The sequence below is a fragment of the Pyrgilauda ruficollis genome, unplaced genomic scaffold (assembly GCF_017590135.1).
Source record: "Pyrgilauda ruficollis isolate IOZ18807 unplaced genomic scaffold, ASM1759013v1 scaffold4, whole genome shotgun sequence".
Lineage (NCBI taxonomy): Eukaryota > Metazoa > Chordata > Aves > Passeriformes > Passeridae > Pyrgilauda > Pyrgilauda ruficollis.
In genome coordinates, this window is record NW_024525489.1 from 11796814 (window position 1) to 11811588 (window position 14775).

General features: G+C 46.5%; 1 protein-coding gene across 1 annotated transcript in view; it reads left to right on the plus strand.

Moving 5' to 3' along the window:
- MDGA1 (MAM domain containing glycosylphosphatidylinositol anchor 1) overlaps positions 1–14775 on the plus strand; it is a 138750-nt gene that overhangs the window by 93419 nt on the left and 30556 nt on the right. The window contains exon 10 of the mRNA XM_041477151.1: positions 1950–2101. Coding sequence (XP_041333085.1) covers positions 1950–2101 — 152 coding nt within the window. The remainder of the gene's footprint in view (positions 1–1949; positions 2102–14775) is intronic.

Consider the following 14775-nt stretch of genomic DNA (forward strand, 5'->3'; position numbering starts at 1 on the left):
CTGAGCCTGTAGAGCAACCTGAAAATTATTCCAGTGACTAGACTGCTCTACTTGGACTCAGGATTGCTGGAGTTTTAATTCCCATCAGCCACAGCCTTCCTATTTCAGCAGAGAAAGTGGCATGGTCTCTTTTTGTTTCTGTTTCTTCTCTGTGGAAAAAAATACCAGAAACCTTCCTATGGGACAGAAAGCGACTCATTTTTGATTGTGGGGCATTCAGGTGCACTGAAAATACAGTACATATATCTGACCAGGATGGGATTATTTTCTTCTATGGATGAGTGATTAGCTTTCCAAAATGTTTTGGAAGGATAGTGAAACATCCAACCCATTTCTCTTGAGGAAATTATCAGGGGAGCCCATACTGTTCATCATCTGCTCCCTCACTAGCCACAAGCACAGAAGAGCCTGAAAGAGAGACGTGGACAATATTCAGCTCTTCCCATCAGCTGCAAGCAAAAGACAAAACTTTCCAGCAGTAGTAAAAACTTCCAGAAGGAAGTTCTGAAAGTATTTTGATATGCAGCATTTCTATCAAAAAGCACTTGTTTTTTCTAGCTTCTATTTCCATCTTGGAGTCAATTAATAATGAATTAATATCACGCAAGATGATGATTATCATCAGTTCTGATTTTATTTCGAAATCCATTATAAAGCTTGACTTCCATAGTCAATACAAGTTGAATAAGCAGCAATTAGTCTCCGAGGTGGTTCTGAACTTCTTGCTTGCGCAAAAATTCAAGTCAATAAAAATAATAAGAGAAAAAGGACTTGGAAATAAATATCAATATTATACATCTGAGTTCATAAAAAATAAACATTGAATCCTGTCGAGCCTAATTATAACCACACAGAATGGCAGGGCCGGTGATTCAAGTGGAAAGGTGCAGCAGACATCCTGAGGAGATGGTGTTTATTCCTGCTCTCTTGCTGCCCAGGCATCTTTCTGGTCTCTGCTGATTCAGACTGGACCTGAACCCAGACACTTGAGCTTTCATTCAGGCCCAACTCCCACCTGGCTCAGGACAGGACCTGCCAAAAATTGAAGTTCACTGGATGAAATGATCATAATTCCAAATAGGGCAAAACCAGTTGTGGGTAAGACTCGAGTTGCCTGTGCTCCCTGTGCATTAGTCCTCCAGCTTCTGGGCTGCATGGCACGAGCCTTCAAATTCAGTTTGCTCGTGACTCAGGACAGAAACTGCTGGGGAAATGATGGGTAGTCCCTTCTTCTCTGAACTGCTCGTTTTCTCTCTGGTACGTCTTTCCTTCTGTGTTTCCCTTCTCCTGCTGCACTTTGTTTTTAAGGAGAGACGTGGGTTTGAAAAAGACATCTCCGCCCCTGCCAAAGCTCCCACTGCTTTTACCCAGGTTGAGGTCAGTGTCCTCTTTGCTGCCGAGTTGACTGTTGTGTTACAAAGAGGCTGAAGCACTGTGTTGCCAAGGCAGGGGAGAGGCAGAAGGAGCAAGGTCTCCTTTTTAATGCCATGGTCTCTGTGTGATAAATAACACTTTTCCTATGACCTACTGGCCAAATGATCTTTCCTCAGGGTTTGTTAGCAGGAGTCTCTGTAAAGCAGCAGATGAAACGGGAGAAATGCCAGTTTAAAGCTGTTACTTCAATCTAAACTACAAAGCAAGAGAGAAAAGATTAGAGCTGGTTCCAGCTGGAGACCTGAAGTTGTTCCCACCTTCTCAGGTGCTGGTCATGTACCACTGGTGTTGCAGGGCTGCTAATCCTCCCAGCAGTTTAGGCTGTGAAAGCAGTAGTGATTCACAGAAAACAGTGGCACATTTGTGCAAAGTAAAGGTGTCCATTGTGTTAGAGGCAGGTCAATAAGCTGGGTGAGTGGAACTCTTCCACTCTCACCACGTCTCTTTGTAATTTTTGTTCCCCTTGATCCAACTCTTTTACTTGCCTCCCTCTTTTTTCTTTTTTTACCTTCCAGCAAAAGCTTATAGCCCAGAGTTTTACTATGACACTCCCAACCCCACCTTGAGCCAGAAGCAATCCAAGAATTACTCTTACGTCTTGCAGTGGACCCAGAAGGAGCCTGATGCTGTGGATCCCATCCTCAAGTACCGCCTGGAAGTCCGGCAGGTAAGGCCTGCTCTCCTGGAGCCCCAGCATATCGCCTTTCAGGAGGCGATTACATCAACATTTCCTTGCTGATTAAGAGCTGAAAGTGATGAAGTTGGCAGATCCTGATGGTCTTGCACCTTCCCCACTGAATGGAAGAGACAGGCCAAGTGCACAGCTTGGTGTTCAGTTTTGCCTCTGGGGTTGGGTACAGTCAAGGTCTTTCAAAGCCCTGCAGCCCCATTGGGCTGTTCATGCTCAGTGTTTTGAACGTGGTTTTAGTGGGAACAATGCTTCATAGTCATTAGTTGGTGGTGTAGATTTTGTACACCAAAGATTCAAACGAGTGGAATTCCATCCTACTCACTCATGTGGAAAAAAGGGAATAAGCTAAAGGGCTCTCCAGGCAGGAACTGCAGGAAAAAGTCAATGGCTGTTTGTGTTGCAGAAGGGCTTTCATCCTGTCACACTAACTAAGCTATTTGGACTGTATGAACTCTGCTGGGGAGGAGAAGTGGGTTTCAAGGTTTCTGAGTTTGAAGAAAAATCATACTGGGGGTTGGGGGCTGGGGTGGAGAACTGAGTGAAATCTGAAGACTTCACTGGTTGGAGAAGGTTAGGGAGAATAGTTTGATGTTTTTAAAGAGCACATTATCTTAGCAGGATTGCCAGGTGCTTTCATCCACGCCCAGCAAAGCGCCTACATTCAACATTTTTGAAAAATGAGGACACGTAAAATTGGTGGTTCGTGCCATTCACTGGTAGCTGAGAAGCAAATGCATTTTGCAAGGAAAATTTTGTTTACTGTAGGTAGAAAACAAAATAATTAAAAAGATTCAAGTGTCTCTTTCCTCTAGTTCTGCACAGTAGGCTCCAGTTTTATGTCTCCATTTGATTGTGAGCTCTCTGGGGTGGGACAGCCTTTGTTTGTTACTCACACCGTATGGAGCACGTTGTCAGTACTTAATAATAATACAGGACCCGGGGGAGCCTCTAATAATGAAGGCAGTTTGTCATAGTAGATCTTCCCTCTGAGCCAAGTTTTGCTATTATCAGCACTGCAACTCAATGAACAAATTTGTGGGTTTTATCCTTCTCCAGTAAGTTGAGTTTTTTTCCTTTTTGCACAGTGTCTAATAGTAATCTTGGTTCTGTCCTTTATTGAGCTCCTACTAAAAGGGATCAAGAAAAGGGAAAATCACTTTTCTGCTGTAAGTTACGACATGGAGGGAGCTGAGTGACATGCAAATTTAAACACACACACCCAGTTTGGTTCATACCCCATTGGTTACTGCTGTTACTGTTTTGCAGCATCACAATGTAGCTGTGACTATTGAGTGCCCTGTTTAAAGGAGCATATTACTGAGGTCCTGCTGTAGCCCAGTCATTTGTATGGGAAAGCTCTTAGAAATGGCTACAGGTGTCATCATGGTGCCCTGGGACTGAATAAAGAAAGGCAGAGAGAGGAGGAGAGAGGGAAGCTTTGTTCCCACTTCTGTCAAGCACGAGAAGGAAACACTTTGTTGTGATACTGCTGTAAAAAATTAACTCTACCCTGGCTGAAACTAAGACACACTGGAAAAGGTTTTCATGGTATTGCCTCCTCCTGGCTTTTCTCCAATGAAAACACTTGCATTTCATGGTGAGGTCTCCACTTCCATGAGTCATACTGAGGTCTTATGGAGCCCTTTTCATTTCCTTGTCCCAGAGGATTACATCCCCTCTCACATCCAGCCTGCTGCTTCCCTCTGTTCCTGTGCTGCCTTCCCAGCGTTTTCACTGTGATGTCTCACTTGGGCTGCAAGCAGCCTTGTGCCACCTTCTGACCTTTCACTCCTTCCCTTGCTCCATCACCCTCTCCCATGTCCTGCAGATTCTGCTGCTCTATCACACCCTCTTCTCTGTGCTGGGGCCCCTGGACAAAGCTGTGCATCCTTCTGTTCCATTGTTGGACTGCAAAACATAGCGGCCTTAGTGAATATAACTGAAAAGCTCAAAAGCCTAAAAGTGTTACTGACTGGAGAGCTCTTAAGAATGGGGATTTGTCTGCCTGAGTGTGGAGCTGCTGTTTGCCTGTGCACACTCCTCACTGGATATGCTGGCTTTCCAGGCACTAGCTGTGGTGGCACAAAAATCCTCTCAGAGAGCTCGGATTGGAGTGGAATATTCTCCTTAGGTGAAAGAGGCCTTACACGTGGCCAGACACAACTGATCTATTGCCAGCATCAAGCTGGGGAAGGCTTACCCAGCCAGCCAGCCAGCCCACTTTCTCCCCCAGTCCCAGGAGCTCTGCAGCCCCAGTGGTCATAGCAGGGGCTCTTCAGGATGAATCAATGTGGCAGCCTGCAGTCTTGGGTTAGTGAGAGGTTGTCACAGGGGAGAGGGGATGAAAAGAGGAGAATTAACTCTTGCTGAGCTGGAATCCAAAAGGCAACCTGCTGGGATGCCCACTGGTTGCAATTTAGTTTGCTGGTTTTCTTTTCACACTCCCTGGTTTGCTCAAGGAGCTCTTGGCATATGTAATGTGAAGATCCCCAAGTAGCAGGATGCTTTGCAAGGCACCTGGGAATGCTTGAATTAAATTTGCTTGCTGCAGCTGCTGAAAATGGGGCTGGGTGAGAGTCAGAGTGCTGCTTATTAATTGGCTGGCGCCATGCCTCCTCCAATTCTTCCTGTTCAGAAGCTTCCTAGGGCATCACTGGGGGGATTGCAAGCAGTCTGGGGGAATTTGATTTCCTAAGCAATGTGTGGGAGCTCCCAGCAAGATGGGCAGATGCACTTCCACCAGAACTGATTGTTCCCAGCGCTGCAGAGCAGGCTGAGCAGCACAACAGACACACCGGTTCCAGTAGAATAAGAATTAACTTTTGATTAAAACCATATAAGCAGCTTGACAGCTTGGAGCCACTGACCCAGGAAAGTGCATATGATAGCAACTTGGAGCAAGCTTCTTGTGAAGCCTCTACTCTATGTCCCAGCAAAGAGGCTGCAGTTTCCTGGAGGGTATTGTTCAGGTGGGTTTCGGCAGGGGCATTGTTGAGCGACAATTCAGAGGGCAAAACATGCCCAATGAAGAACAGCAGGAGCCTCACAGCCATCTGTCCTGACACCTTGGGAGGTTTTTCCTTTCTTGCTGCAAGGCAACTGATCCAAATGCCAACACCTAACTTCACCTTAGCCAGTGACCTCAATGAGGTCACAGCCTTGGGTGGTTTGGTTGCGGGCAGATGCCACCAGGCTTTTGGGCACTTTGTTCGGTGAACTTTTTTTTCTTCCATATATTCTTGCAGTGTAAAAAAGGTTCTCAAGTACTGCATTCCAACTGAAAATGATTTTCATTGCTTGGGGATTCAAAGCAGCCTCCCCAAACCAGATCTTTGCTTAAAAAATAAAAAGCCTTTTAAGTTGCTTGTTTCTCTCTGTGTATTTTATACCCGTCCCAGGGCTCTGCTCTAACATTAAAGAGAAATGAAAAGCCATCTAATACTGCAAGCAGGTTGCATCATGGAGGAAAGATCTAAGTTGGGCTGGTGGTTATGTTTTTGGGGGATAGTGGCAGAATAACTGTGCACTTAATGAGCCGGAACCCATCTGTGACCTGAGGCTGCAAGAGAAAGAGGAAGGAGAAGCTCTTGGTGCAGTAGGAAAGTTTAATCTTCATTGTTCCCCTCAAGGTGACCTGAGGCTGCTGTCTGCTCTGTACCTTCTCATACACAGGCTCAGGCCAGAACTGGGCCAGCTTTATATATTCCTGGCTTTCCCCTCCTCAGAGCAGGCTGCGTCTATGTGCCAGACAGACCCCTGAAATTTGCACTGGGCCAGGCCCCAGACCCATTTGCTAAATTAACTCCCTGGGTTGTCACTTCAGATTAATTCCTGTCAGGGAGACCATCTAATGAGGCCCTGTGCAATGCCTGAGTAATTGCATGGTCTCTCTTTGTTTGTACTTTCATCCCCTCCATGTTGGGTAAACATTCCCTGCTGTCTACAAAACTCATCTGGGCTTGGGAGCCGGCTGCCACTTGCCTCATCAGCCAGCCAGAGCAGCATTAATGAGAGCTGCAGCAGTGGGGAGCCTGCATGCCGTGTGGGGAGGTGACAGACAACAGAGCTGTTGGGACAGACACAGGACAGGGGCGTTAGCAGGAATTTAATGACTGTGATTAGAGTGGAAGGTTAACTCCGCTGATGGCCATCCCAACACAGCAGGAGAGGTTTTATGCTGAGGTCCACGGACTATGGATCTGTATCACTTCATGTCTGCCTCTGAGTTGTTCTTTTTCTCTCCTCTGAGCCCACTTGGGCAGTGTCTGTCTACTGCTGGCACTCTTTGGCTTCATCGGCTCCCGGAGCCAGCCCCCTTGAAGGGCAGGGAGGTCTCTCCCTCTGCACTGAGCAGGGGTGGTACCGCACGAAAGGGAGGATGAACGAGCAGTGCAGCAGCCCACATTTCCCCGAGAATGTTTGCTTGAGAATGCCTTTGGGTCCCAGATTAGAGGAGGCTGTGACTGCAGAAAGGTGATGTACTCGAGCAGCGGTGGCTCTTGCAGCAGCCCAGACGCATATCCTGGGAGGTGAACAAAATTCCTTTTCTTCTGCACATGCAACCATGGCTTCAGGCAAAGATCAGGAAAATGAGCAGCTGGTGCCTTGGGGGTTGCCTGGGGGCTGCACCTCGGAGCGAGGTGGGGAGGAGGACAGGACGCCAAAGGCTTGGTGAGGAGGCAGCTCTGCACAAGGCAGAGTTCAGGGTAGCCAAACTTGCTTTATAAAAGCTCTGACATTTTGCTGGCTCCACAGCACAACGCTGCCATTGCCAAGGCAACCGCTGCAGACCAGGTTGGGTCCGTAGCCCTCATTCCAAGGCTCTCTGGTGCATTGTGACCCCACTGACTCCATTCTGTGCATTCCCACAGTAGTATTGCAGTGAGGTTTTCAGCTCAAGGATGCTGCAATAGCTAAGGAGGTGATATCTGATTTAAGACTTAACTAAAAAGCAGTCAGGGCTATCCTAATTTTCATACTAGAAAATGATAAGCTTAAAGAAGAGTTGCAGCTTGTGAGCTGGGGCGGTGTCCATCCTGCTCTGGATAAAATGTGCTATGTGTGCATTGGCCTGGTGTTAACTGGAAAAAGGGAATCTCATGCCACATCCACCAAAAAATCCTCCAGCTGACAGGGTGCTTAACTGGACAGGCCAGTTTGATGTCCAGAACGGGACACAGGCAGGGCACATGGAGCAGGGATGTGCGAGTCCCTTTACCCAGAGCATCACAGTCACAACTGGCTGCAACAATGCTTTTCCTGAAGCAGCACATGGTGGCCTCATCATTGCACTTGATACAGGCTCTGCTGCTCTGCTGGTCCTCTCTCACTGGTTTTAGGACTGGGGACTCCAGTGACTTGACTTCACAGTGTTTGCCCATCACTGAATCTCAAAGCAGACCTTCTGTTACAGGATGGCTTATAAGTCACATCTGTCAGAAAGCTTCTCTAGTCCTCTCTTCTTCTTTTGCCTGCCTTGTCTGCCAGTTTGATGTTTGATCACAGGCTGCTATCATATGGGATGTCAAATCAACACAATTCCATCTACCTGCAGAACCATCCTCTGTAGTGGAAATGGTCTTTTTTTTCAGCTCTAACTATCCTATCTCCCTACTGATGCTGGTTTTTTTTATTTCAACTTTTGTTCAGGCAGTGAGAATGGGCAGATTATATCTGTGCTCTCCCGACAATTGCATTCAGTTGTGCTAGTGGCCTACGTGATGCTGGGCAGGATTCATCCCTTAGGAAGAGGTGAAAAAGGATGCAGAAATAAGCCAGTGCCAGTGGGAGGTGTGCTTGGTGGATGGTTTGAACAGCCCTCGTGATGCAAAGCCAGGGAAAGCAAGAGGGGGGAGAGGAGGCACTGCCTTTCTAGGCTGCAGAGGGGGAGGGGTTTGGGACTGAGTGTCAGCTACATGCCCGTGGAAGGAGAGCTGGCTGATCAATAACAAATGGTGGACAAGCAGTCCTTGAAGCTTAATAAGATTGCTGTTCGGGACCTGGAAGTGAAGCAGTGACTTTGCCACGGGCATGTGGGAGTGAAGACAGCAGGATCTTACCTCAGCTGTGCTCTCTGCTGCCTGGAAATGGGACACACCATCAGTCACTGCAGCTGATAGCACATTGAGCCATCTCTCTTTTCATCCCTAGCAATCTGTCACAGAAGGTGCTGCTAGAACAAGGTCTCTTCCACCTCTGTTATAAGGGAAAATCCCAGGATAGCTGAATGTTTGGTGGGGGTGGAAACAAGGAGCTTTTTCCATGTTTCATGTTTGTACTCTGTGTTGGCTAAGTCGACAACAGCAGAGCCTCCACCAGCACAAAGGAAGGGAGTTTTCCCCTGGCCATCACTCACTGCAGGTGGAGATGTCTGCCTGGCCATGGCTGCTGTTGGCTCTGCCAGCCAGAGGATCAGAGTGTTTTCTGCAAGGGTGGCCAGGAAAGCTTGGCACAGGCCTGACCAGCACTGATGGGTCAGGTGTGACTTCAGTGGAAATGACTGGTAGCCATGGGATAAGGCTTCCCCCTTCAGTAGTCTAACAGTTTCCAATGCCACAATTGGGACTTCTTCCCTTTGCCCATGAGAGCTTAGCAAATGATGCTTAACTACTGAATTAGTTTGATTAATTCTGTATTTTTGCATTCACAAATTGCTCTTCAGTTTGATACATGGTTTTCCTGAGCTGGTTTTCCCTAGTCCACAGGTCATTGTAATCAGTTAGTTGGGAAAATTAGTAATATGAGTAGTGGCAGATTAGTTGTGCTTCATCTTAAGGTATCATTTCTCTTCTGTGATTATCCAAAGTAAGTGTAGTTGGTTGACCTTGGCTGGATGTCAGTTGCCCACCAAACTGTTCTATCATTCCCCCCTCCTCAGGAGGACAGGGGGAGAGAAAATAAGATTGAAAAAACCACGTGGGTCAAGATAAAGGCAGTTTAATAACCAACATCTAAGGCCATGCACAGAAGCAAAGGAAAACAATTGATTTTCTACTTCCCATCAGCAAGCAATGTCCAGCCACTTCTTGGGAAGCAGGTCTTCAGTACATGTAGCAGTTGCTCTGGAAGACAAACGTCACAGTCATACTTTCATATCCTTTTAGTCAATTTGAATCAGCAGTCCTGGATATGATGTCCCCTCCCAAGATTTTCCCCACCCCCAGCCTACTGGTGAGGAGAGAGTGTTGGAGAGACAGCACTGGTGCTGTGGGAACTCTGTTTAGCAGTAGCCAAAACACTGGTGTGCTATCAAGTTCCTTCTAGCAGCCCACACAAAGCGCAGCATTGTGAGGGCTCCTACTGGGAAAATTACCTCTGTCTCAGCCAGATCCAAGGCGTAAGGTAACTTGCCCAAAACAGGGTAGCTGACAGTGTTACAAGGTGTCTGGCCATTCATCAGGTGCCTTGCAGAGAGATTTTGTCTTAACATTAGCTTTGTGAAGGACTGCTCCTAATGCCATTCAAGTACTTAACTGGGCAAGAGGGAAAGCAGGATTTTCTTTAGCTTTCCTAGTACAAGGGAATATTTCAAGCACATGTCCCAGTTTAGCTGTGTTCAGAACAGTTACAGTGACTGAGAAGAGCAATTCAAATAATCTTGCTGGAAAGGCTCATATGATCTTAAAACACATCTAGAAGGAAAATCTCATGTCTTTCTACCTCTTAACACCACTGTTCAGTGTTCATTTTGGGTAAGAAAAATGTGAGAGAAGAGATAATTAGATTCCCCAAACCAATAGACTCCTCATAGCAGCTTTGAAGGATACAGATGTTGTTTCCACACCACTGTCTTGTTCGTATCCAGCAGGCTCTTGGCTTGTGTTTTACAGAGCTGAGTACAGCATGAAAAATGCTTGCCCGGTATCAAAGTTAGTCCTTTTTGTGCATATCTTACCCACACTCCTTCGGTGGCTTCAAGAGGTACATGCTAGTATTAAGTCTTTCTGAAAGTCCCTGTTGATAGGCTGTGATGTGGCTTCCTCCTGTTTATTCTGCTCATCTGTTATTTTGGGTAGTCAGTCCATGCTCCTCCTGCTGCTTTACCGTCTTTTCTTTGTGGACCTTTGTGCCTTTTCCTGCTCCCCTTCCTATATTCCACCTCTTCTTTCTTTTGCTTCTGTTTCCTTTTTTTGGTTTTGTTCTTGTTTTTGTTTCTTTTTTCCCCTAGCTCTCTCTTCCTAGAACACATTGGAGATAAGAGATAAAAGTATGTGAAGGGGAAGGGTTTGGAAGAGAGATGTAGTCTCTCCCATAGCTAGTCACAAATGGAAGGAGTAGGCACTAGATGGATGTTTTGGCTGTGTATCATAAAGAAATGAAGCAGGCAACATGGAGCAATGTGAAGGGCTTTATGGGTCTCCCTGCATATCCTGTGCTGCCTCTGCCTCTTCTTTATAGACAGCCTAGAGGCTCTGGAATGATACTTACCTACAAACCGTCATTACAGGTACCAGACTGGAAAGTTCAGAGTCACACAAAAAGGCTATTTCTCCAGGAAGCATCAGCCCCATCTTTTATTAGTTGTTTCCAAGGGTGAAGGTGCCCTAACAGAGGGCTCTGCCAGGGTCTGTAGAGAACTGAAGAAATGAAGCTCCTGTTGGTGGAGCATGTCCTGCTTGCAGGTTACACCCATATTATAGGCAAAGTGGCTCAGAGCCCAGCCTAACTGCAGCTGGGCAGACTTGGGCTGTGCAGAGCCAAATTACTTTTTTTTTTCTTGGAGCCAGAAGTGCTGACAGCACAGTGCACAGACACATGCATGGGTCTGGCTGCAAGCAGATGTGTCCAGTGCAAGGAAATTGGTGGAAGAGGAGACTGTGCTTACTGATGTAGGGATGGGTATAAAGTTGGATCAGTAAGGCACCGAACAGTGCTGATTTTCAGATGTGAGGCTCAAAAGAGTCTGGAACCATTGCTCTCTGCAAGAGGGGGATATGGAGGAACTTGAGAGATATTGTGTCTTGCCCAGCTCGTGCCCATACAATAGACAGAGAGGTGATCTCAGGCTCTGCCGCGCACAATCAAGAGTCAGCATAGGTAGGAACTTGGAGTAAGACTAGAGAGCTTCCAGTCTGAAACAGAAGGACTGCATGTGCCCTCAGCTTGAAAATAAGGCTGTGAGACAGTAGAAGACAGGCTCAGTTAAGGTTTGTGCTTGAATGCCTCTCTGACAGAGTGAAGGCTAGGTCTGTTCTTCCTTAGACCAGGGAACATACGCTAATAAAATACATATTGCTTTCTGATCAGATCCTAATGAAAGACATTATTGAAGAGTGTGGAACAAGCACTTACAGTAATTCATGACAGCACCAATTTGGCTTCTCTAGGAAGCCATAAACTGCTGCTCTTGGCACCTAATGAGGATGGGCAGCTGATTGCCTGTGCAAGAGGAAGAGAGAGAGAGACTGACTCCCAGCCTTGATGGCTCCAGCTGTCCTCAGAAGCCACTGAGGTTGCAGTTGCTTCTCTCTCTGGAGCTGGGAATGTTTCAGCTGAGAAACTGGGTCTCCTAATAAAGGACAATTCAGTACAAAAAGCTTCCAGGACTCCTCATTTAGACTGAATAATGGGTTTGGTTTGGGCATCCATCCTTGCTTAATCCCAGGATGTGAACCTGTGTGCTTGGCTGATGAAAAACATAGGCATGAATTTCAGTTCACTGATGTGCTTGTCTGGGAAATGCCAGCTTTGTGTTTGCAATATGATTATTTGTTCTGGAAACCCCTTAGGAGTTATGGTTATCAAGCAATGAAAATTAAATAAATCCAGCTTTAAACTTACCTTAACCCTTTAATTGATGAGGTTAATGCCTAGCATCATTTCCATCCAAGATGGTGATTAAGTACTAACCAAAGAAAATATTTTAATTCAATGTGACAGGCAGAGAAAGTTTGATGAGAGATTATAAAGAAGCATGACAATGACTATGTTCATATCCGAACCAAATTTCTTCACTACCCAAAGCTTACCCAAATAGTTTTTCCAGAGGAGGCAGGCATCTTCCCTGCAGCTGATACCAGGCAGTGTTCAGAATCCCCTATTAGGATCGTGCTCTTGAAATTTTGTGCAGCTGACACAAGGCTGGGAGACAATGCCACCTTGGTGAAGGATTAGGGAGGACTGGAAGAAAGATCTGAAAGATGGAAAACTGTTTGAGTGGTTCTGGTGGGATGAAATGCAGTGGTACAAAGGCAGGGTCATAGATGCAGAAGGTGCTTCAGGCTGGAAGCTCATCTTTGGAAAATGAGTGCATTGCTCAACTGAGTTGACTTCAAGGAGCTGCTGATGAGCTGCAGGTGTGAGAAAGGGCAGACATACTCCTAGATGAAGCTAGAGGTACTTCTGGGCAAGGTGGAGAAGTGCCACTACATCCTATATGCAGGCTGGGCCACTGAACGCCAGCAAGTGGGATCATGCAGAAAAACATGGTAGAGTCAATCCTGGAAAGTGAGAGTCTTTGTTACAAGAGCAGTCACAGAGTGCTCATGCTGCTTAGCCCAACAAAGCAAAGTCTGAGAGGTGGTGAGATTCCTGTCTGTAAAACGTCAGGGGGTCAAGCAGCAGCGTGGGAAAAGAGCCACTGAAGCTAAAGGACACTACTGGCACAAGAAAATTGGGTGCAAGCTGCATGTGAATAAATTCAGTCTGGAAATGAGAACATTAGGGTGGTCAGGCTCCGGAACCGATGTCCAGGGGGAGGAGCAGGTCTAAAAGGAACAAACCACTTTTAAGATAAGATGTGATACATACATAAAATTAATAATCAGAGGCAGCCCCTCTGGTGAGAGGGGACTGGACCCTGCCAGCCAGGAGTCTATGCCCCCTGCTGTGTCCTAGATTGTAGCCATGTTTTGCCCTTCTCTGAACTCTGGGGCAAAGGGATTTTATCCCTCTGCCAAAATACAGAGATCAAGCATCCAATTCACAGTGTTCAAAAGGAATGTCAAAGACATCTTCCTCTGCTCTGCCCTGTGGTGCCAAGGTGACATCAAGGATCACAATCTCAGTCCACTGCTGTGCGTCAGAATGAATAGGAAGAAGGGGAAATAAAGGGCCAGATTTATGGCATATTTTTCCAGCTGTGTGAAACATATTGGAACCTCATGTTCAAGAGAGTTCCCTAAAATTTCCTATCCCCACCTCCCTCCTGACCCTGTTTCTGAACATTTTTCATTCCTCCTTCCCAAGAAATTCCTTCTACCCATGGAACTTACATGCTGAACTCTCATTCTTGAGCAATGGAGAACCGGATAATTTTCTTTCAATCTTTGGTACTATAAACTCCAGCACACATAAATTCTGTAATCACATTTCCTTTTTTTTTTTTTTTTTTTTTTTAATAACTTTAAGAAGCCCATGGCTTCTAAACTCTTTGAGGGTGCCTCTGTGCCACATATCCTGTAGCTTTGGAGGCACAGTTGGGACAGGAATTGAGGACAGGGAATGTCTAATGAAGTAGCGGGAGGTTTGGCATTGCAGAGCCCCATGTTCATCTCATGACCTGTTACCAGTGCCATAAACAAGCTCAGCCCCTTCCAGTACCTTGGGAGTATCTGTTCTGGCTGTCCCGTCATGGTGAGGGCAGTGGTGTGATTGTTTCTGGTCTCTGTGAGCAACGCTCCCTTAGGAAGGGAGCAGTTGTATCTAAGCTGGACTTTGTTGGGATGAGGTCATTGCAGTCAAAGCCACTGGGGAAATCTGATAAGAGATGACGCCTGCAGCACTCTGGGACAAAGCTATGTAAGGAAGCCAAGACTCTGCAAACACCACCTGCACACATGCCAGAGACAGCGTTTATCGGGTGTGCAGAGCTGCACAGGGAGCAAGGAGGAGCCTGCCAGAGGGATGGAGCCTGCGTGCGAGGCTGCTGTGCCACAGTAGCCTGCCTTTATCTGCTGTCTCCTCTGCCTTCAGGGAGGCTGGAGAGGCTGCAGATGGAGCTGGGAGCTGTCCCCACAGCCCATATCTGCAGTTAGTAAGGTTGGATTGGGAATGCAGGCAGCCATCCCTGTCTCTTTTGTGCTGCAGGAAGGAGCAGCCAGGGGAATTTGAATGAGGCTGAGAAAAAAGAGTGTAAGAGCGAGCATGTGTGGAAAGGATTTGAATGGAGATATTGGAAAGCAGAGCTAGTGCTTGTGCCCTGAGCTGAGAAGTTGCTGAAGAAACAGGACAAGTAAAGAGAGAGCATCAAGAGTGAATTGCAATGCTGGGAAGCTGGATGCCTGCAAAATAGTTCCTTTGCTCCAATCAGCTTGTTGGGAGGTCTACATGATTTTAATGTTCCCTTTTCTAGCTGTTGTTTGTTAGAAATACCTTGGGGCTTGGTGATGAAACAGATTTTCTTTCTAATTTTTCCTTTCAAACAAACATTAATATGCAGTTGTGAGACCACATGCGTGGCTTCACAAGCCACACCAGTCTCAGCCCAGGTAGGTCGTCGTGGTGGTGTAGAGCAGAACCACAACAGTAACTCTTGGCAGATGTGTTTATTAATATCCTTCAGCTTTATTAAGGCTTCTAGCTGGTACATATCTGGCATAAACATCATTCAGTCTGAAAACATCATCCTGTTTTTTTCTTTTAACAGCCTATATAAACAGAAAATGTAGGTGTGTCAGTGTCATACCTCGGGCCCTCTACTATGACAGTGC